Source organism: Malus domestica, chromosome 02, assembly GCF_042453785.1.
Source record: "Malus domestica chromosome 02, GDT2T_hap1".
Lineage (NCBI taxonomy): Eukaryota > Viridiplantae > Streptophyta > Magnoliopsida > Rosales > Rosaceae > Malus > Malus domestica.
The window spans coordinates 31,437,223-31,459,364 of NC_091662.1; the positions used below are offsets into that span (position 1 = coordinate 31,437,223).

Here is a 22,142-nt window from a genome sequence, read left to right on the forward strand (position 1 = left end):
CATATCTTGGAGGCTGATCCGTATCGTGTCGATTGATCCCATTGTCGACAGCATGAATTGCTTGTTACAAGTAATTGATAATGTCAAAATTACTGTAGGGCTAACAAGAACCCAAGTCAAAGAAAATCTACTGAATAGTAAAGAAGACGAGAACACCAACTTGTATAACGGCGTGAGTTTAAACCCGTCGATGGCTAATCTAACAAAATATATCGTTTGACGAAAAAAATAAAAATCTGGGCTATTGGGCAACCTAATCCTCCCTCCCCAAAACCACTCTAGCCCGTCCCAATTAACTAGGCTCCGGGATAGTCCGATAGACAATCCAGGCTTGAATTGCCTAGCCCACTGAATGGTGTTTTTGACATCAGCCTGACGTTGGCCACCTTTTTTTTATTTTTATTATCTGCCAGGTGAGGGAGGAGTCTGTCGGCAAGGGTTTTGCGATTTCACTGAAAACTAGATAAATCAAAACATTTGCAAGATGGGCATCCAATAATAAGCATTCACAGATTGTTTTGAGTGAAGAAGATTTGAACTAAAAGGAAAAAAACCCGGCTACAATATTTACATGTATTAAATACATATATTGACGGTAAGATTATGACTGTATTAGGTACATATATTTAGTTTCTTTAACATTACTCTTAGATGAATTATATTAACCATTTGATAATGATTATATTAAATATATATAAATATTGTAAGCCTTGACAAAAAAAAAAAATTGTAGGCAATCTCGATTTAAATTGTTTAGCATTATTGTGTTTATCATGACTAGGATTATGACAAAGAGAATGAAATTTTGATTTTGATGCCTATAGGGTTTAGGGTCTAATGAGTGATTTTGATGCCTATAGGGTTTACCAAATGCAGATCTCAAAGTCAGATGTAGGTTACAAATTTCAAATTACTGATGTTGATTGTAGATTTTTGGATGCTAAAGCGATGTAGATTATGAATGCAAACAGATTCAGATGTTGATGTTATGATGTATGAAAAGAAAGCATATGAACGTCACTCGTTTAGATGCTGAATTTAGAATTACATATTTCAATGGTGCCATTGCAAGATTCACATTAAGAAAGAAAGAAAAACAAATATAAGAAAATTCAATTTATCATCATGTACAATTGTCACTCAAGTGTTTACTAATCAAGCATTCAAGCGATCGTTGTACAATAAAATCAAATTTTATATATTATAGGACATGTATGCTTATTATTTTTCTCTATTTTATGATTAGTTACCTCTTTTTTTATATCTTATCATTTATTACATAAAAATCACTCATGAATTAAATTTATAAATAGTACCTAATAAAAACTGACATCACGATGTACAATGAACGAAGATACAAGGTTCCTTTTCCCTGATTAGGGCCGGTGAAGATGATATTATAGGGTATGATGAGAATAAAAGAGCCCCGCGTGGGCCTTTCCATGTAGTATTGGGCTTTTCCAGAAGACGACAACACTAACACAAGAGAGAGAGAGGGAGAGAGCTTATTCCTTACTTCTTCAGGAGAGAGAGAGAGAAGAGGAGTGAAGGCGCTCAAGTTTGTATTTCAATTTTTTTCAAACGAATTTCTTTCAATTTCTCCTCCTCTCGTTGCTGGTTGCGCATCAAAACGCAGCATTTTGCAGAGTTTCTCTCTTAGAAGTAACTCTGTAACTACATAGCGATGAACGCTGCAATTATCGGTAAACCCTTTCTCTCTCTCTCTTGATAGTTCACTTTTAATTGAAGAATTGAAGATTTTGTTATCTTTTTCTTTGAGTTTGATGGTTTTTGGCAACAAAATCCAAAATCCAAAATTTAGATGTATGATTAATCAATTAATTAATTAATTACTTAATTGTGCGAAGACCCATTGCAAGGGGATTTCCCGGAAGTGATAGAGGAGTATTTGGAGTATGGCGTTATGAAATGCATCGCCTTCAATCGCCGCGGCACCCTTCTTGCTGGTAATTTTTCCACCCTTCTCCGCCCCATTACTTTTTTTTTTCTGAATAAATTTACAAAAAAAAGAAAAAAAGAAAAAAAAAGGAAAATCAAAAGGAAAGTTGTAAATTTGGTGCACATTAAGTTGTCCTTTTGATATACAATTTTTAACATTGTAGACTGGCTAGTTATCAGATTTAAAGTTCAAGCATATGGCATGACTTACTTTCAGTGCACACCTGTTTCAACAATGAATGTTGCCACTAAGCTCAAGGCGCGTAGTTATGCTCAACGTAGCATTTCTTAATTGCCTTGTCCGAGTTTATATTTTCTGAAAGTTGAAAATTGCCTTAAATTTATGACATAAAGAGCTAACCGGACAGTGTTGGCATTGCAACATTTTGGGAGGTATCGTTTTATGTTGTTTTGTCAGATTGGAGAGCTTCTGTTTTATACTTTGTCGGTATTCTGTTATTGTCTTCATGCTTTGCCCTATGACAGAGGTGTTGCTGCGGATTTTACGTTTTTGCTTTTCTAGAATTGGGCTCCTTGTTCACTTATATGGTAGTAAAATGTTTTTACCAATGTGCTGATCGTCGAGTTGCATCTGCGAAGAATTAGGTGAGGTTGTTTATAGCAAGCTGTAACGATAATCATGTCTTATTGATTGTTTAGGTGAAATTTGTTTTTTGCATTCATTTGTACTATCATTGACATTTGATGTGTCCTTATGTTACTGGAGATATTCTGAAGAGTCTTCTTCTTACGAGCGATACTTGTTTGATATTCTTGATCAGCTGGGTGTTCTGACGGAAATTGCATCGTATGGGATTTTGAGACCAGGGGAATTGCCAAGGAGCTTCGTGACAGAGATTGTGTTGCTGCGATAACTAGTGTATGTTGGTCAAAGTATGGGCATCGCATTCTTGTGTCTGCTGCGGACAAGTCATTGACACTATGGGATGTTGTCAGTGGTGAGAAGATAACGCGAACGATACTGCAACAAACCCCTTTACAAGCTCGGCTTCATCCTGGTTCGTCTTTTCCATCTCTCTGCCTGGCATGCCCCCTCTCATCTGCTCCCATCATTGTTGACTTGAATACTGGAAGCACAGTTGTTCTTCCAGTTTCCATTCCTGACTCTAACCCAGGACTTGTCCCTCCGCCACGGAACAAAATCTCTGAGGGAAGTCCACCTTTCTCTCCTACCGCTGCTTGCTTTAATAAGTATGGTGATCTGGTTTATGCGGGGAACTCCAAAGGTGAAATACTTGTAATAGATTATAAAAGTATTCAAGTGCGTGCCATGGTTCCCACTTCTGGAGTTTCTGTGATTAAGAACATAGTATTCAGCAGGAATGGACAGTATTTGCTTACAAATTCAAATGATAGAACAATCAGGATCTACGAGAACCTTCTGCCCTTGAAAGATGGACTTAAAACCCTGGATGACATAAACGAGACCCTTGATGGAATTGATGGTGTTGAGAAGTTGAAAGCTGTTGGATCAAAATGCTTAACACTTTTCCGTGAATTTCAAGATGCCATCACAAAGATGCACTGGAAAGCACCTTGTTTCAGTGGTGATGGTGAGTGGGTGATTGGTGGTTCTGCAAGCAAAGGAGAACACAAGATTTACATATGGGATAGGGCCGGACATCTTGTGAAAATTCTTGAAGGGCCAAAGGAAGCCTTGATTGATTTGGTGTGGCATCCTGTTCACCCCATTGTTGTCTCTGTTTCACTGACTGGTTTGGTTTATATCTGGGCTAAAGATTACACTGAGAACTGGAGTGCATTTGCTCCTGATTTCAAAGAGCTTGAGGAAAACGAAGAATACATAGAACGAGAAGATGAGTTTGATCTAATACCTGAAGCTGAAAAGGTAGGAAGAGAATGAAATCTGGGCTATTTTTTTGTCCATTTTCTGGTGTCTAAATTAAAAAGTTATTTATGCAGGTAAAAGACTCTGATATTAATGAAGATGATGAAGTTGATATTGTGACAGTGGAGAAGGACTCAGCTTTCAGTGATTCAGATATGTCACAGGAAGAGCTATGCTTTTTACCTGCAATTCCTTCTCCTGATGTTCTGGACCCGCAAGATAAGTGCATAGAAAGTTCATCAAAGCTGGTGGATAGTAATTCTGGCTCCCCTATTTCAGAAGAGGGCACACCAAATGGACGTGCAATTAATCATGCGTCAAGTCCACTTGAAGGTAAGATTACGACTTTGATGCGTATTTGTGTGCCTTTGAATGGGTTTTATGACTTAAATTTCAATTTCACAAGGAATAGCCCAGAACTCTCATTCTCATTTTCTATTTTGATAGAAAAAAGAGAAAATGTGTTTTTTGAAAATTTAAAAAGAGCAGTTCATCAGGCATAAAATTAATATGCCAATGCCATAACAAACATTAAGACCTCATCTTCAAATCATAGATGGTCATTATTTTCTGTCCTTTGGCGCACAACACACCAATGGGGTGTAATAACAAAACATTACGCCTTTTCCTTTGTATAATATCATATTAACAGCTTCACTAGTAAGCGTAATCTGTGAGGTTTGGTTTTCTTGCTTTTATATTATACCTAAAGGATGAGCTCAAAATTTTGATCTTGAGTTTGAAACCCATGATTACTAATCTTATTCGGGCACCCAACATAGACTGATATAGTGATGATTTCATAAGACATTGACCTTGTACTCAGATTGTAAATGACATTTTTCTCGCACCTGTTTTGTCGGCTTTAAATCAATTGGCTCATATCGAAACTTATATGTCTATTGCAGAGGATGCTGGAGCAACACGCTTGAAAAGAAAACGGAAACCTTCCGAGAAGGGGTTGGAGTTTCAGGCTTAGAAGGTTATGAAACCCTTGAAATCTTCTAGTAGAACATTGTAACTTAAACATAAATGCGTAGTCAATTAGGATTTTGCTTCTCATGTGATGTATCACTTTTAACATTCACAGCAGTGTTGCTCCACTTCTCACTTTTTCTGTCTTTCAAGAAGTATGAAATTTATTCCCTTGCTTGCTGTATGGATCTATTATCTTTTTTAATTGTCTTGTGAGTTTTCTGAATGGTAATTGGTTATGTCTTTGTTTAAAGTGTTCATTTGTACGCTCGCGACTATAAAGCCTTTGAGGTTCTATAAGATTGTTCTGAATTGTTTGTTTCTTAAAATAATTTCAAAATAGTTGAAGTAAAATGCTGAGTGAATTGTGGCAACATATAGGAAGAACGAAACATGTGAAAAGCTTTGGGGAGGTTTTCCTATTAGAGATAAATGACGGCCTTGTTGTGGGATATATTCCTGTACAGGTGGCACTTACTATTTATTTATCCTCCCTAAAGAAACCTTTGCTCTATTGATGTCTCACTTTTTTTAATGTTCCGCAGTTTCAAATACAGCAGAGATGACAACGGTTGATGCTGCTAGGGATGACCATTCTCTTGCATCTTGACACTTGGGTGCCTATGGCAATGATAAAATATTTGCAGTGACTAACAACCGAAGAAGTATTACATGTATCAATGGCACTGCGATTAATTTACCCGAAGCTTATGATCACTGTTTTTCCAGAGATGTCATAAATGCCTGTATCTTCACCCGCATAGCACCCCGTGGACAAAATCCTATTTGGAATTGGATTACTTGATTGAGGTTTTGAGCTATGTTGACACTTACAGAAATTTAGGAGGATGAGGGGAGCTGTGGATGATTTTTAGGTATGTTGTATGATTAAATCATGTGTAATGTTGGACAAAGCAGTTTATAATCTTAGTTTAGTCAAAATGACCAATTTGATCCCCATCTTTGGATGCCTTTTCAGTTAGGTCCGTGTAATTATAACCGTCTCTATCATGCTTGCGTAGATTTTTGTTTACAACTGATGACAAATTAAAGTTCGTCGGTTAATTTGAAATATCTGAATCAAGTCTTTGTATATATGTTTTGTTTCCCATCAGGTCTGTCATTAAATTTTAACTGATCGATGAACTCTTAAGTTTCTAGTGTAGAATTTCAAGATTTCCTTGATGGCATATTTCAAGAATTTCAAGATTTCTTTGATTTTCAGTGGTACTAATTTTGGGGTCCTATGGAGATCGACAACTTGATGGTTTGTTTGGTATGGATTGCTTCCGAGATGATATACCCGGACTGAACTGGTCATTTGTAGCTTACTATAAGTTATCATCAGCGACAATGTCTTGCTTTCATGTTCCAAGGATGGATATATATATATATTACACCGGTTTGTAAGGTATATTTACGCGTCGAAGTTAATTCCTATACAAATTGATGTAAAAGCTGTAATACTTGTGCATGTGTTTGTGTAGTTTGTATTAACAGATTTGTAATGGAACGTGAAAAGATACTGGGCTTAGTTTTTGCCTGTTGCAGAGGACCAGATATTGTAGGATGCAGAAGCCCCTAGTGCCAGAAGAACTAGAACTGCCGCGCCCATATTGATCAACATCTTCTTCTCTTCATCGCTCATCCCGTTCCCGAGGTTTTTCATATGCTGCTTTGCACCAGCCATCGCATTTGCAGCCACGGAGTCCTCTTTAGGCTTACCGAGACCCCTTGCTTCTTTGCTTCTCTCACCGGTCTCCGTTTCCTTACGTAGAGTAATTTTGACAAGTTTCTCATCATTCTTCGGTTCTGCATCAGGCTTCCCATTTGCTTCTCTCTGATCCTTGTTTTCAACCCCAGAAGCCTTTCCCCTCTTCCCATCATGACCATGCTCTTGAGACTTGGGCATGCCGATGCCTGTTTCCGGACTAGTCAAAAGTAACAGCCTCTTCTCATCCCTTTGTTTGTCACTCTGGGTTGATGAAACTGGTTTTGGAAGAACCGCGTCCTCCTTATCCTTCTGTGCTTTTGTCTCGGCTGCAGTGCCTTTCGGAGGGCCTAATGGACGACCACCATTCTTGTCATCCTTTTCTTTTTCATCTCTGGCAGTGAAAGTAGCCTTTTCTGCCTTTGACGCGGCAGCGGCCGGTGTTGTCAAACTCGGCTTTGAAGGAATTGGGTCCTCTTTAACTTTCTGTGGCATCGGCTTGGGAGCGGTTGCAGCAGTTTTCGGTGGTGGCTCTTGGACTGGTTTGGTTGCTGCTGTCTGTGTGATGACTGGCTTTGGTATTGTGATGGTAAGAATCCCATCGTTAAATTTGCCATCAATTTTACTTACGTCGCAATTTTCATGAATCGGAAATGTTTGGTTGAAACGGCTATATTTGTTGTTGCCCAGAGGTCTTTGTCCATGAACCCTAATCACATTAGGGTTATGCTCAATAGTAATCCTCACCTGCTCCTTCACAAACCCTGAAAACAAACCATATATTTTGCGACGCGTGAGTTAGGTCGGTTCAGTTGTCTAGGGAGGAGATAACATCTCTCGCTCTCTGTAGATTTTTGATATAATTGCAGCGTAATTTAGAACATTAACTAATTTTAACGCAAGGAGTTCGGGTTTGTTTGAAAATGCTTTTTAAAATAACTAAAATGTTTTTAAATCACCAAAAGCGTTTATGATTATGTTTGGCAGAAAAGTAAAAAAGTGTTTATGGATCCAAACAAGCACTTGCAATTTTAGTAAAAGTTGTGATGTGCTTTTAATAGAAGTGCTTTTGCTCGCTTCCATTGAGAGTGCAAAATGAAGTAGAGTTGGGTAAAGAAGAAAGGTAGAAAGAAGAGGAAGAGACCAGGTAGATGAACAAGTACGCTGTGAGCTTCCTGCTCTTCCTTCAATTCAAAGCGGGGCTGGAAATCTTCATAAGTGGGACGATTTGTTTGTCTTGGTCGGGTATTAGAACCAGAGCTTCCACCAATTGGACCACGTCGCATAACCATCTCTCTCTCTCTCTCTCTGCTTTTGGGTTTCCTGTAGAAAATGTTGGTTGGCCTGCGTGACAATTTTATTTATAAATGGGGGATTGAGGAGTTAGTTTTCCTATGGTGTTGTATGAGGTATAACGTCTCGTGCCACTAAAGTTGGTTGGTTGCCCTTTCCCTTCCCTTTCCCACCAATTAGGGTTTTATCATCCTTGATTTCTTTCATTTGTGTTTGTTCCAAACTTCCAATGGAGAATATTTTTAGGCTAAGGATTAGCATATTCATGTGCTAATAGCAGGCCGAAAAAAATGAGCGTGATATTAATATATTGGACTCTTATACGAATCATACTTGTACAGTGTGTCGAAAAATTTGAATATTAAGTGTGTCGAATTTGAGTATGATACCAATATATTGAATTCGTGAGTTAAAAATATATACAATTCATGAATATGATATCAATATGCTAAACTCAAACTAGCATGGTAATAACGTTAAATGTGTCAAACTCAGATTGACGGATTTAAGGGTGAGTAAGTCTGGTTGGTTTGCATGAGTGATTTACGAAAAGGCACGTTAAGGAGATTCTCTATACGTTCCCATCGCAAAGGCAAAGTGACAACTGCACGAACCAACCAAATCAAAAGCCACCTTCTTATCTTTCCTTTATATTAATAAATAAAAGAACACATTTTCAATTCCAAAAGAGTCAAGACTCTTCCTTCCTTCCTCTTTCTTTCCCGATAATTATATTCTAATTAGTAATTAATAAGCATAATTTATAACCTAATCTCCTTATTCTTCCTCCTTTTCTTCTAGTTTCTACTTGCTACTTGCTTCCTGCCAATAAAAAAGGTACAAGAAATCATTGCATTTTCAGCTTCATTTCATTCATTCATTCATCCAAGCTTGGACTCAGTCGCATTAACACTACTCAACTGTAACATCTCTCTCTCTCTCTCTCTCTCTCTCTCTCTCCCCATCACAATGCTGCTCTTCTTCTTCTTCGTTGACTATATATAATTAATTTTTGATGCTGGATTATTATTTTTCTGCTTTAGCTTCTGAGAATATTATGAAACTTTAAGGATGGTGATTTTTTATTTATTTTTTTATTATTTTGTGTTGAACGTAATTGGATTTATGTGGGTGCTGTATCTTGCTGGTTCACATGATTAGATAGTGTTTCACATGATCTCCTAGAAGGGAATATATAATACGCTATTGCAAATCTGCAACTTGGATTTTAAATTTGGAAAATAATTGCTTTGGGGGGCCATTCGGCTTATTGTTATACAAAATATATATAATTTAATGGGTTTTCAAAATATAATCTTCCTATGCAACCAAGACAATGACTTTGAACAAAAACTCTGTGTATACTTTTTTCTGTTTCTTGCATTTTCTCAGCCACCAAACAGATGGTTAGAACAAATGATGGATATTGTGTAATTCTGGTTTTTCGTGTTTGGTTTACCAGAGTGAAAAAGGACCCATTTACAATGGCTTGGGTTTCGGTACCAGTCGTGGGTTTGTTTTTGGTTTGGTGGTGGATGGGTTTGGCTACGGTCAAGGCTGATTACATCATGTACAAAGATCCAACCCAACCAGCGGCTGCTCGAGTTGGGGACCTTCTTAGCAGGATGACTCTTGAAGAGAAGATTGGTCAGATGGTGCAGATTGATAGGAGTGTTGCCTCTATTGATACTATGAAAACTTACTTCATAGGTATGTAATGTATATATTTCAAGACAACCTTCAACTGTGTTTGATGTACACCAACATAAATTGTTTGATTTCTAGTGTCTGTCTCATACTGTCCGCATTTCATTCCTGTTATATCTTCAAATCAGGCCGTTAATTGACTTTTTATGATGGCACAACACAATTCTTGTATATCTTTCTTGTTGATTTTATCTTATTAAGAAAGGAGTTTACGCACGAGTTGGGGCGTTCTCTAGTGATTTAATTTATATATACGGATAAAATGGTTGAAGTAGCAAAACGAATGGGTGCGGTTGGTAAAAAAAACCCTGCAATTGGGGTTATTCTGCAGTGATAATGTCTGTGCATAGGGTGTTTGAGATGTCAATACTAGGATTTTGTACTTACTGTGCAATTTTCCCTAAACATATGCCTAGAATCCTGCCTTGGTGTCACCGAAAACCATGCATTACTTCTTTTTGTTGCATTTCTATCTTTGTAGAAACTAAACAGGAAGTATCACTTTGACTCTGGAGGCAGCAAGAACATATCCTGTTATGAGATTGGTTCTTCTTTATTCAATTAACAAGCCTTCAGATCGTTCTCCTTTTCCCCCATTCTTTTTCGCCTTGGAGGGAGTAAGACTTTCGGTAAAGAGAAAAATATTGAACACACAGATGATATGACAATGGAGTGAGGATGTGTTCTGATTTGTGCAGGTAGTGTATTGAGCGGTGGTGGCAGTACACCACTTCCAGAAGCTAGTGCTGAAGACTGGGTTAACATGATTAATGGATTTCAGAAGGGAGCTCTATCTAGTCGTTTGGGCATTCCTATGATCTATGGCATTGATGCTGTTCATGGACACAATAATGTCTACAATGCTACAATATTTCCGCATAATGTTGGGCTTGGAGCTACCAGGCAAGTAAAAGTTTCAGATTCTATTTGCTTCATTTCAAAACATGACAAGGCATTGCTCTATTTTTACACAAGGGATGAGATCTATCACTGTCATTTAAAAGCAGCACTCTGTAACTGTATAACTACAACAAGGTCCCATTAGGGTCATATCCTTACAAGTAAATCTGTATTATACTTCAGCAAGTATTAAAAAAACTAACCATGCATTAATCCTTTTAGATGTTTTCCGTTTTATAGTTCATTGAATGTGTCTTCCTTCTATTAAATATTTCCAGTACACAGGGACCCTGAACTGGTACGAAGAATTGGTTCTGCAACTGCTCTTGAAGCCCGAGCTACGGGGATTCCTTATGTATTTGCTCCTTGCATTGCGGTAAATAATACATTGCAAAAGGATTATGCGATCAGCATTTTCTTCTTTTACATGGATAACAATGTCCTTTGAGTGCATTCATATTTTTTCCATCTGATGACTTCTGTGCATTGCCTGGAACATCCTATATAGGTATGCAGAGATCCAAGATGGGGCCGGTGTTACGAAAGTTACAGCGAAGATCACACAATTGTGCAAGAAATGACGGAGATTATTCCAGGTTTACAGGGAGATATCCCTGCAAATTCTCAGAAAGGAGTGCCATATGTTGGGGGAAAGTACGAATTTTATGAAAATAAGCATACTTCTATCTTTTCTTTTTTATTTTTCTCTGTTCATTCCATTTTCATTTTTCCTTCTTTTGATTTAAAAGATACAATCCTTAGTATTGCAACTATTGTTCATGATCTTAATTTACTTGATTTTGTGACTTTAACAAATATAATTTCGCTGAAATATAATTTGGATAACATGCGTAGTGTTTCTCTAGTTATGGATTCAATTAATAAATCAAATGAATTTAGTGGTTCTTTTTATCTTTTATTTCCTTTACTTCTGTTAAAATACTCAAGCTTTCAGTGATTCCGGATATATTTTTATTTATTATATTTTAGTAAAAAGGTTGCAGCTTGTGCAAAGCACTTCGTTGGTGATGGTGGCACAAGCAAGGGCATTAATGAGTACAACACTGTGGTTGACCAACAGGAATTGCTTAGCATCCACATGCCTGCCTATTCTGACGCCATCATCAAGGGTGTCTCAACCGTGATGATTTCCTACTCCAGTTGGAATGGGAAAAAGATGCATGCAAACCGTGATCTAATTACGGACTACCTCAAGGGCACCCTTCAATTTAAGGTACCATTTTATTCACTTTTATTTAAAATGCAAGCTGTTGCAGTTTTCTGGAGTTATCAACAATCACATGCACAGAAAGATATAAAGTGGAATCATGTCTCATCTATGTACCGAGATTTGATGTAAGCACGAAACTAGCATGCCCAGTGTTAAAATCTTACCATGAATTCAAAGAAAGATTTCTGGCACCAAAACGTTTGCATATTGCAATTATCAGTACTTTTATTTGTGTGGTTCTCTTCCTTGACATCCCATAGCTTAAATTACAGATTTTCAAGATATATGCTCTTAATCGTGACTAGTTGACTGCTTTATAACTGTTCTTTCCCTCAATCTCTCCTTATTCTTCAAATGCTGCCAGCCTTATCTGTTTTCATTGCCTTTCTCAACATTGTGTATTTCCCACATGTTGGGTTTTAATACCTCCAATATTATCTAATCAAATCCAAATTACTTCCACATTACACATTAATGTGGTCAGGTTTTCTTGGACATTGCTTAGTGATTAGCATGATTCTTCACTTTCCCATGTTTCCACTTTTAGTGTCTATAGATGGGTTCGCTGCATTTACATACTTTCTCGTATTTCTCCTCTAACGTCATCTTCATTTCATACAGCCAATCCCACTTAGTGGGATAAGGCTTCGTTGTTGTGTTGTGGTTTATTGACTGCCCATAATGTTGCCATTACAGATCATTGTCTTTGTAGCCATCATAATCCATTCAAACAAACTTCTGATGCAGTTCTTGCGCATTTCCCTTGATACAATTGAAGTGCCTAGCATTCATCAGTACTGCATCAGTTATATGATTTATCCTGATTTGCATCAGTTCCCACTTTTTAGCGTCTTTAAGCTTCATCTGTGTTAATGAGTTGAAATTTCAGATTCAATATGAAATTAAGGTACTTGTGATAAGTTGATAACTCAGTAATATTACTGATCTCAAGTTCTGGTTGTTTTCGGTCTCACAATAGGTGCTTCATTTTGGTGACTATTGTACCTTTTACCTGTGTTCTGCACTGTTTCATGCTAACAGCACATGGTGTTTTTGGTCGAACATTCAGGGTTTTGTTATATCAGACTGGGAGGGTATTGACAGGATTACCTCACCGCCACATTCAAACTACACATACTCTGTCCAAGATTCAGTTCTAGCTGGAATTGACATGGTTCGTGGCTTATTTTATATAAAAACCTCTTGCAGAAATGAAAGAAGATAATAGCGTCTTTTCTACACTATATAAAACTCTCTTTTTTTTCTGGTTCAAAATTATAAAACTCTGAAGATGGTTCTCTTGTGTTTTGAAGGTCATGGTCCCTATCAACTATAAAGAATTCATTAATGATCTCATTAACCTGGTCAAGAATAACGTTGTCCCAATGGATCGTATTGATGATGCTGCGGGAAGGATTCTGCTTGTCAAGTTCACCATGGGTCTTTTTGAGAACCCGTTGGCTGATTTCAGCCTAGTCAATGAGCTTGGAAGCCAGGTCAGTCTATCCGAGATAATCAAATATCAGGATTTGCAACCCTCCTATTGGTCATTTGAATAATGTATATAGTTCGATAAAATTAGAATGGACATTCCCTTGAAATTGGTGTTACATTCAATGGCCAAAAGACTACTTAGTAAGTTTTGTATTTATTGATTTACTGACATGAATCAATCATTTTTGTATTTTAATTTAACATTACCAGGATCATAGAGATTTGGCAAGGGAGGCTGTCAGAAAATCCGTCGTGCTTTTGAAGAATGGGAAAAACGGGAACATTACAGATCCAGTCATACCTCTTCCCAAGAAGGTGTCTAAAATTCTAGTTGCCGGCAGTCATGCTGATAATCTGGGCTACCAATGTGGTGGATGGACAATTGCATGGCAAGGATTCAGTGGCAACAAATATACATCCGGTATAGTCTGCCATCATTGCTATATTAAATACATACTATTCTGTCTATATGCACTACTTTTTTGCTCTACAATAAAATGATAGAATTGAATATTCACAAAATAGAACGTTAAGCACTTAATAAGAAGATTACGATCCTTGGTGTAACAAGAAAATCGTCTTCACAGTTATTAGAATGTATGGAAATATTTAGCCGTGCATAAAGGATGTTCGTACATAAATGTATCTAATATTGGTTGTATTTTTCATAAAACTTCCTTTTCATGATTAGGGACTACGATCCTTGGTGCTATAAAATCAGCAGTCGACTCAAGCACAGAAGTTATCTACAGTGAGAATCCTGATGGTAATTTTGTGAAGTCCAACAACTTTTCATATGCCATTGTTGTGGTTGGCGAGCATCCTTATGCTGAGACTGCGGGAGACAGCCCAAACCTAATGATGGCGGAACCTGGCCCAAGTGTCATCAGCAATGTGTGTGAAAGTGTCAAGTGCATTGTTGTCTTAATAACTGGCAGACCTATTGTAATTGAACCATATATTTCCTCGATTGATGCTCTGGTGGCAGCATGGTTGCCAGGCTCTGAAGGCCAAGGCATTACTGATGTCCTTTTTGGGGATCGTGGATTCAGTGGAAAGCTTCCAAGAACATGGTTCAGAACTGTCGATCAACTCCCAATGAATGTTGGTGATTCACACTATGATCCACTTTTCCCGTTTGGGTTTGGACTGGAAACTGAGTCAGTAAAGGAGCTTGTAACAAGGTAACTCTTCATACATGTATATCTCTATATAGGACCAGCTTTGTAGCAGGTATCCCGTTTTACTGGACGCTTGTTCATATAATAAAACTTGATGGGAAAGAGAAAGAAATGAAATTTACAAGGGAGTTGGGACCGGTGGTGGCTTCTAAGTTTCAATCTATCATTACTACATATTGTTTTAAAGCATTCATATGTTGTGGTGTAATATAAAACGAAGAACTTGGTTACTTGTATCGATACTGATTACAGCTTCGTGATGCCTGCAGGTCGACCTCAGCTGGTGTTGTTGCAAGGCCATGCATACTTATCGTCCTGGTTGCTCTGATTCTTAGCTTTATAGTTTAGAGGTATAGTTTTGGGTGTAGGATTATTGGGTTCTCGGCTTTTCCTAATCGCGTAGGTTTCAGCTTACGCATTGCCTTTTTCCTCTAAAAATTTCAGGAAGCTTTTACTAATGGTAGATTCGTACAGCAACTGGATTTGTTGACTGACACAGTTTATGGCAGAAGGAAGGGAAAAGCTTTGAGTTGATTAGATTATGACTGCCACACATTCTGGTTAACAAACAAATTATAAGCATTCATTGTCGAGCCATTTTAACGATTACAATTTACATGCAGCAAATTTGGATAATAAATTAAGTTGATTTTTGTTTTGAAATTCTTGAGTGAAAAAAAAAAATTGTTAGGAGGGTCATCATCAATGGGCCCTTCTATTGGTCTATTATTTTTTTTTAAGCAATCTTTTGCAATTTTGCTTCAATACTTCGTAGTAAATGATACGGAAAATGTATGTATGAGATAGTAAGAATTTTTATCACAATTGGTCATTGAAAGTGACGTTCGTTAATTTAGTCTTTGAAGTTGAAAATTAATCAACATCATCCCTAAAATTTACTAGAAACATCAAGGAGCTGACCATCACAACTTTTTTTTGGGCCCCATGAACCGGAACAAGAGGACGCAAGCTCTGAGAGAATACAAGAAGAAACTGTCACAAACTTCACATGCATCACATGCTTCTCATACTCACGTGTCTTGCACGAATATATCTAAGACAAAGTCAGCTACTATGACAGCTGGCACAATCCTAGCTTATGACCTAGTTTAATCTCAGCCTTCCATTTCCAATTCAAACAAATAAGAACAAGACTAAGTACAGAACTTGAACTCTTAAGAAATCAGCTTCAAGGCTTAATCACTAAAAATACATACTTGATCGAAGAGAAAGAAAAAACATCTTTACAATACATACGGATAAGTAAATACTGACCACGTACCAACCGCAGGTGAACCAAGAACTACGCGAAAAACAAAAATCTAAATAGAAGAGCTCAGACACTGATCCAAATATATCCCGAAGTTCTGAAAAAAATTGCGGTTTTCAGATCCATGATTGCTGTCTTGATGTATACTAGTTCCCTCTCGCGTGCTCTCTAAGAGCATCCCCAGTGAGGGGCTCTATATAGAGCTGTAAAAGTGGTGGATAGAGCCCATTTTAAAGCTCCGAGGAATCTTGGAGGCTTTATAAAAGAATCTCTCCCAATGAGGGGCTATATCTTTCGGGCTCTATATGGGGCTATATTTATTTATTTATGTAGTAATTTAATTAAGCGATGATTTTTTTTTGTGTGTTAGCTTTTCTTAAGTTGATTTTTGGACATGTTATCTTAAATTTTTTATTTTTTATGAACCCTTCAATCTAAAAAGTTCAAATTGTGACAAAGTTAAATTTCATCACTTATGAATCGTTCGTTGGATTAGATTCTCTTATCTTAAACTCATCCGTTGAAAGAAACAAATCCCCATTTTGCCATCTAAAATAATTTGATTTTCACGTATAACATAACAATTTACCTAGCACCAATTGGTAAATTAGTATCATACAATTTAGAAAAAAAAATTATTTGAAAATTTCACCCATCAATGCCCATAAACATTAAATCAATTTGAAAATTTAATCCTTATGAAATTTAAAACAATCATTAATTAGCCAAATTGCAAGAAACATAAGAAAGAAAAATAATTAAAAAAATAATTAAAGGAGAGTATAACTGTATTCGCAAGTGGAGGGAAAGTGATAGAATTTAGCTTACATGAGTTGCTACTTTTTTTGTGGGATCCACTATTTATGCTACCCAAGAAAGGAACTTGCTAACCCCAATGACAGATCTAGCTCCATTTTTCAGCTCATTGGGGATGAAATTTCTTGCTAAGGCTTGAAACATGGTAACCTCATGGATGATAAAGCCCCATTGGAGACGCCCTAACTCAAGGAACTAAAAACGTCGCTGCCTCATCGCTTCCATACGTCGACGTAGGCTCATTGCTTCCAAATGTCGCTGCCTCGTCTCTTCCAAACGTCGACCTCGCTGCCTCATCTCTTTCCGCTGCCTCATCTCTTCCAAATGTCGCTGCCTCATCTCTTCCTGCTGCCTCATCTCTTCCAAATGTCGCTGCCTCATCTCTTCCACATAGCTTGACTCCTCAGGAACAGTCAAAATTTCAGCATCAACGAAGGTGTTGATTGAATTCTGAACTAGAGCTTTGTAGAGATGGCCGATGAAGGTCCTGCTAGTGTCTTCGCCTCAAAAATTCAAGAAGACATCATATTTCCAATCAGGAACAGATGAAGAAGAAGAAGCCATCAACAAGCACAAGATCGACAGCGTAATGTGAGTCTCGTGTAGCCCCTTAACAAACTCAAGACTGCAGGTCAACGACCCCCTTCATTGGTTCTCACTAGAAAAATGGGATGCATCTTCAATGGGGGAGCTTTGAAGTTGCCGGAAAGAATGGTCGTTTGGCTAAAGTCCAATAACAAATACAAATGAAAGAAAGTAACATTCATATTTTATTAAGCCTTTTTATTTAAAATAGTCTGATTGTCATAACTCTTCACTTTGGTTCATGAGATTTAAAATCGACAAAAGTGGTCTTTGAGATTGTCCACCGTCAATTATTTTTATCATTATGTGAAAAAACTTGGTTAAAATTAAGGGCATTTTTGTCAAATGAACCCCTCCCTTAACTGATGGTTTCTTCAATTTGATGGAGATTTTTCACAAATTATGATGCATATTGGGGTAGTCCAAAGCTCCTTTATGTGTGTAGCTTCTGCTTATGTCATGATCTTTCCACTTCTACCAATTATCGTTTCAAATGATTTTGTTTTTACTATTTATTTTATTGTCACGCCCCGATCTCGATCTACATCCAGGATTGCCACTGACGTCACCAAGTAACCATATACTCAACAGATCCCGCCCCCGGGATAAGTACGAAGCATAACTCAAGAATCGAATCGCATAATAATTTTTCGTATACTTTATGGCTGCATCTAACCTCCTCGTTAGACTGCCTACGTACCCTCAATAGGGATCAAGCCATTCGTAGTTCACCATTCGTCAAACTCTAATCTTTTTGTAAAATACTTCTAGCAGAAATCATAAAGTACCACACGACACATCAGCCACACTGTCACGCCCCAGACTTGGGGTCAGTGAAAAAAATAACCCCGCACCCGTTGCGCGAGTAAAAGTAAAATAAATAAATAAAAGAAAATTGACACGGGTTGGAAAAATAAACTCCTCTTATTAAAATAACTCCAAAATCCTTACAAGATGTACAAAAATAATAAATTAAAATCCTTAAACTTCTCAATCACAACCTCAGCTCTTCTAACACATGTCTTGCCAAATGACATCTGTAAAATAATAAGTGAGGGGTGAGCAACAACCACAGTCGCTCAGTGAGTAGAATAAGTAATATGTCAGTCAAGCAATGCCTTTTTACACACACACACTAGAAAATAGGATAATAATATCAAAGCTTTAACCACGTAATTTCATATCACATCATCCCTTTACGTGTTCATTACATCCTTCATAAATTGTAACTCACCACGTGATCCCTACTGGCCTTTCCGCCCTAATGTCCTCATGTGCAGTTTACATTTATCCCTCGGATTAAGGCAACACTAAAGTTCTCATGCTCCATGAACATATCCAAACAATCCACATATTACCATATTAATGATTCCAAAGGTATTTCAACAAATCCAACATGCTTGACTTAAAATAGATAGAGATTATAAATAGATAAAACTCATGATAGTTCATGGTTTTCATTTATCAGAAAATAAGAATATTTTGAAACACATTACATAAACCACTCATCTCGAAAATCCAAGATTTGGCAAAACAACCCAACTAACATCTCCGCACACCTCAAACTAGCTTTCCCTTTTTCTTTTCTTTCTAAGCTCTCACTCTAACGTATATATGAATATATACGCACAACACACACACACACACACACATATATATATATACACACACACTTAATGCATGCTCTACATGTTTCCTTCTTTTTATGCTCCAAAAACAATGGAGCAAAGCTCCTATTTATAGTGAAATAGAACGGCTCCAAGACTTGAGGTCCAAGGAATATATACAATAAAATATATGAAGTCCCTATTTATAGTACCGAACGGCTCCAAAACTTTGTGACTCATAAAGGCACGTGTCAATTGGCATGGAATCATAACATGAGGAGATGACACCTAACTAGGTGATTAAGCTAATGATTAAATGGTGGCAATAAGATGTGTCAACTGGATGCAAGACTTGAATTGTGGAGCTACACGTCCAACCCAGCATGGTGCTCACAAGCACCTTAAAAAGGATAGGAGATAAGGCCGCATGGTAAGCTTCACACGTCCACCTTATAAACTTATGACTAAGCATAAGCATGGTTCTAGGGCTTAACTAAGAAAAATATTCCAAAACTTAACTTCAAGTCTAATAAAATAAATAATAACTTAAACATAGGGCTTTCACCAATATAAAATATGGGTTCTCACACATACACCGAACAATAATTATCACCTTTTCATGCACGCAGGTATGCCAATCCCACGCATATGCTTTCCAATTCATCCATCATATAAATCACTATGATTCACATAATACCGCAATTCATAGTATGCTACATCTCGAAGAACAGTCAATGAAGCACAATGTTATTCTATAGTCACATAAATCAACGAGTCTATCATAATAATAACAATCATATCCAATGTTGTTCCACAACCACTCCAATTAATCCATCCCATGAATCACAGATGCACAATATTAACATTTAACTATGTTAATCAATCATCAAGATCACATATCAATTCACAAAATTTAATAAAGGATTTCAACATAATTCCTTGCATGGATTCCAAGTAATACAAGGTAAATCCAATTTATAAACACAATGTCTATTGTGAGCAATTTCCTACTCACTCGAATCTAGGGTCGAACTAACCTTATGGAAATGAGCAAGAGTAGGGATTTCGGACCACTCAACGGAATCCAGCCCAAAATATAATTGCCAATCGGAATGTACCAAGTATAATCCTCCTCACTTCTAGAATGCATATGGTCTCCCAACGCGGATATACCAAGCAGGACCATCCATGTACCACTGCTACATGGTGCAGTTAGATCAACATACAAACCACTTACCCTTATCTCATACGCTATGATTTACATCGTAATCACCTGCATTATCAACTTCTCATGACCACTAACTATCTTATCATACAAGCATAAAAGTTCTACATAATACTTCTCATAAGATTCTGAGTTCATATCATCATAACATTTATCATACTTATCATTCACATTATTAAGAAGATAAATAAGCACATATATATCACAATATGACGTTCCATACACGTAAACCGATGTATATATTATCTGGGATAACTCACTAACCAATATAGGCCCACTAAGCCCTACATAGACTCTAGTAATACTGAATTTAATAGTTTAGATCAATTCATAGCATATTGACCAAAAGTAAGCAGTAATTAGATTAATACATATAAGGTTTCCCAAAACCCCTACCTGGAATTCGATTAATTTTGTTCCTTTGAAGAACCTAATAGGAACATAAAATTACCATCAAAAGTATAAATACGAGTAACACACCTTAATAACCAAACTAAGTGTTTAAACACAAAATTAATATTATCTAAAGAAAGTACACTGATTCTGGAATCTACCACTCAAATAGTAGTAAAGAAGATTAGAAAGGAATCTGGAAAAGAAAAGAGGTGTGGCAAAAACAGTTACTCTGCTTCTCCACAAAATCTGCAGAAAACAGCACAATTGGACCAAGTTTAGACTCCCTTTGGAACATTCAAAACTAAACCAAATCGTGTAATATTATATGGGTTTTGAAGCTTGTGTTTTGTACTTTAAAAGCATACAAAGTTTGTAGAAAACGGAACTCTAAATTGGAAGTTATGCCAAAAAGAAAAATGAAGTCTTGAAACTGGAAACCCAATTTTCTACTACTGTTTGGCAGCTTGCGACCCAAGTTTAAATGAGGTTTTGATCAACCAAAACTCAATGGAACTGAGTGAAAACAATTGGGTTACGATCATGAACAAATGTACTTTCAACACACTAAAATATTTCTTCAAAGGAGCACATAAAGACCTAGAAATTAAAAGTCGAAGAAGACTACTTGAAACTTGAGTTTTCTTTGCCAAGAAATCAATTTTCTGCAACTTACGTAACAGCCTATCTCCAATTCATATAACAAATCCCAAAATAATTCCAGGTAGTCCAGAAGTCTTGTATACAACATCCAAAACTAACATGACTCAAAATTAACAAGAAATTGACCTTTTGAACCAAACCCTTGATCAAGAAATTTGATCTACACACCCAATCCGAATTACCCAACTCTAATTTACTCTTCAAATCTCTGAATTCTTCCTTCACAATCACGTTCTCCAACTCCTCTCTCTTTGATTTTTGTCTGAAGAAAGAAGGATTCTTCCAAAAGCTATGGAAGAGCCACCTCCTCCCCGTTTCTTTTTCTTCCCTCGCAAAGCTAGGAAGAACGTGAAAGAACGTTCTCCCCCCCCCTTTTTTTCTCTTCCGCCCCTCTCTTTTCCTTCCTTTCCCTGCTGCCCTCTAGTCCCTTCCCTTTTGTCTGATTGGTCCACACTAAATCTTACATGATTGGGCCTCTTTCCCACAAAGTGGGAATTTATTTAATTAAAAACTATAGTTTAGTAAATGATTTCAAATGTCCATAACTATACCGTTATAATCCGGACCCGCAAACAATTTTCGCCTATGCGTTCGTGATCTCGGAATCTATTCAACAATATAAATTGTGACCTCGAAAGGTCCACGTGTCACATTCCGTCCCGAAATTTTATTTATCGTTGATGTGAAATGACAAAATTGTCCCTAAAGATTTCTAAGGTGTGTGTGACTTATACATTCGATTGATATTGTCCTTCCTAAGTTTGTGGAAAATTTAATTTGGAACTTAGGTTATGTTTTCAATTGTGTGGTCAGGGTTTAATGTGGACCACTCACACAACCTTTCCTCTCTCTCTCTCTCTCTTCCCTCTCAGTTCTCTCTCTCTTTCGAATGGTACGGACAAAGGACCAAGTCCCTCAATTTTTCACAGATCGAAGGTTCTAAGGTAAAAATCGAACTCATCTTGGGCCCCTGAGTTTAAATATACTATTTTTGGAACTGGAAACCTTCGAAATCACGTAGAAACCCTAACCCCGAAAATGTGCACTGTTCATGCACACGTAAAATTAGGGGTGGTTCGGTATGGGATCCCATACCGAAACCCTTGTCCCGATTCCCAAACCAAAAATTTCGGGAATCCCAATTTCAATACCGATCCCAAACCAAATTTTCGGGAATCCCGAAATAGTTTCGGGATTTCGGGACAAATCGGGAATCCCGAAATGATTTTGGGCTTTTGGGCTTTTGGACTAAAATATTATGT

At 37.2% G+C, this 22,142-nt stretch overlaps 3 protein-coding genes across 8 annotated transcripts; 2 read left to right on the top strand and 1 right to left on the bottom strand.

Moving 5' to 3' along the window:
- The first annotated feature begins 1,457 nt into the window (after window positions 1-1,457).
- LOC103426917 (protein RBL) lies at window positions 1,458-5,899 on the top strand. Of its 3 annotated transcripts, XR_003769477.2 has the most exons (7): window positions 1,496-1,703; window positions 1,869-1,967; window positions 2,742-3,829; window positions 3,904-4,162; window positions 4,738-4,811; window positions 5,186-5,271; window positions 5,350-5,899. XR_003769477.2 is itself a non-coding variant. In XM_008364996.4 (6 exons), the coding sequence occupies exons 1-5, from the start codon at window positions 1,685-1,687 to the stop codon at window positions 4,806-4,808; spliced, it is 1,536 nt and encodes a 511-aa protein (XP_008363218.2). In that variant the 5' UTR covers window positions 1,458-1,684; the 3' UTR covers window positions 4,809-4,811; window positions 5,350-5,899. The 3 variants fall into 3 exon arrangements, 2 of the variants coding, with proteins under 2 accessions (XP_008363218.2, XP_070665672.1); XM_008364996.4 differs by lacking the exon at window positions 5,186-5,271 and having other exon boundaries at window positions 1,458-1,703; XM_070809571.1 differs by lacking the exons at window positions 5,186-5,271; window positions 5,350-5,899 and having other exon boundaries at window positions 4,738-5,057.
- Window positions 5,900-6,142: 243 nt separating this feature from the next.
- Window positions 6,143-7,933, bottom strand: LOC103426951 (protein RESTRICTED TEV MOVEMENT 2-like). The gene is made up of 2 exons (XM_029094866.2): window positions 7,660-7,933; window positions 6,143-7,279 (listed from the first exon to the last, which is right to left on the bottom strand). Exons 1-2 carry the CDS (start codon window positions 7,805-7,807, stop codon window positions 6,336-6,338), a joined length of 1,092 nt encoding a protein of 363 aa, XP_028950699.1. The 5' UTR covers window positions 7,808-7,933; the 3' UTR covers window positions 6,143-6,335.
- A 483-nt stretch (window positions 7,934-8,416) lies between these two features.
- LOC103426916 (uncharacterized) lies at window positions 8,417-14,984 on the top strand. 4 transcript variants are annotated; one of them, XM_017329987.3, is made up of 12 exons: window positions 8,417-8,645; window positions 9,271-9,518; window positions 10,214-10,418; window positions 10,701-10,791; window positions 10,924-11,069; window positions 11,406-11,649; window positions 12,716-12,820; window positions 12,960-13,142; window positions 13,351-13,561; window positions 13,832-14,324; window positions 14,591-14,671; window positions 14,766-14,984. In XM_017329987.3, exons 2-11 carry the CDS (start codon window positions 9,293-9,295, stop codon window positions 14,667-14,669), a joined length of 1,983 nt encoding a protein of 660 aa, XP_017185476.3. In that variant the 5' UTR covers window positions 8,417-8,645; window positions 9,271-9,292; the 3' UTR covers window positions 14,670-14,671; window positions 14,766-14,984. The 4 variants fall into 4 exon arrangements, with proteins under 4 accessions (XP_017185476.3, XP_017185475.3, XP_017185477.3 ...); XM_017329986.3 differs by having other exon boundaries at window positions 8,461-8,730; XM_017329988.3 differs by having other exon boundaries at window positions 8,461-8,645; window positions 10,694-10,791.
- Window positions 14,985-22,142: the final 7,158 nt, after the last annotated feature.

What these genes read in the sequence shown, in the direction of transcription:
- LOC103426951 (XM_029094866.2), bottom strand. Translation starts at nt 7,807, where the DNA reads ATGGTTATGCGACGTGGTCCAATTGGTGGAAGCTCTGGTTCTAATACC. An exon ending in CGTACTTGTTCATCTACCTG is followed by an intron (nt 7,280 to 7,659) that starts GTCTCTTCCTCT and finishes GTTTGTTTTCAG; the next exon opens with GGTTTGTGAAGGAGCAGGTG.
- LOC103426916 (XM_017329987.3), top strand. Translation starts at nt 9,293, where the DNA reads ATGGCTTGGGTTTCGGTACCAGTCGTGGGTTTGTTTTTGGTTTGGTGG. An exon ending in TATTTGCTCCTTGCATTGCG is followed by an intron (nt 10,792 to 10,923) that starts GTAAATAATACA and finishes CATCCTATATAG; the next exon opens with GTATGCAGAGATCCAAGATG. An exon ending in TTCTAGCTGGAATTGACATG is followed by an intron (nt 12,821 to 12,959) that starts GTTCGTGGCTTA and finishes TGTGTTTTGAAG; the next exon opens with GTCATGGTCCCTATCAACTA.
- LOC103426917 (XM_008364996.4), top strand. An exon ending in CCGCGGCACCCTTCTTGCTG is followed by an intron (nt 1,968 to 2,741) that starts GTAATTTTTCCA and finishes ATTCTTGATCAG; the next exon opens with CTGGGTGTTCTGACGGAAAT. An exon ending in TAATACCTGAAGCTGAAAAG is followed by an intron (nt 3,830 to 3,903) that starts GTAGGAAGAGAA and finishes TTATTTATGCAG; the next exon opens with GTAAAAGACTCTGATATTAA.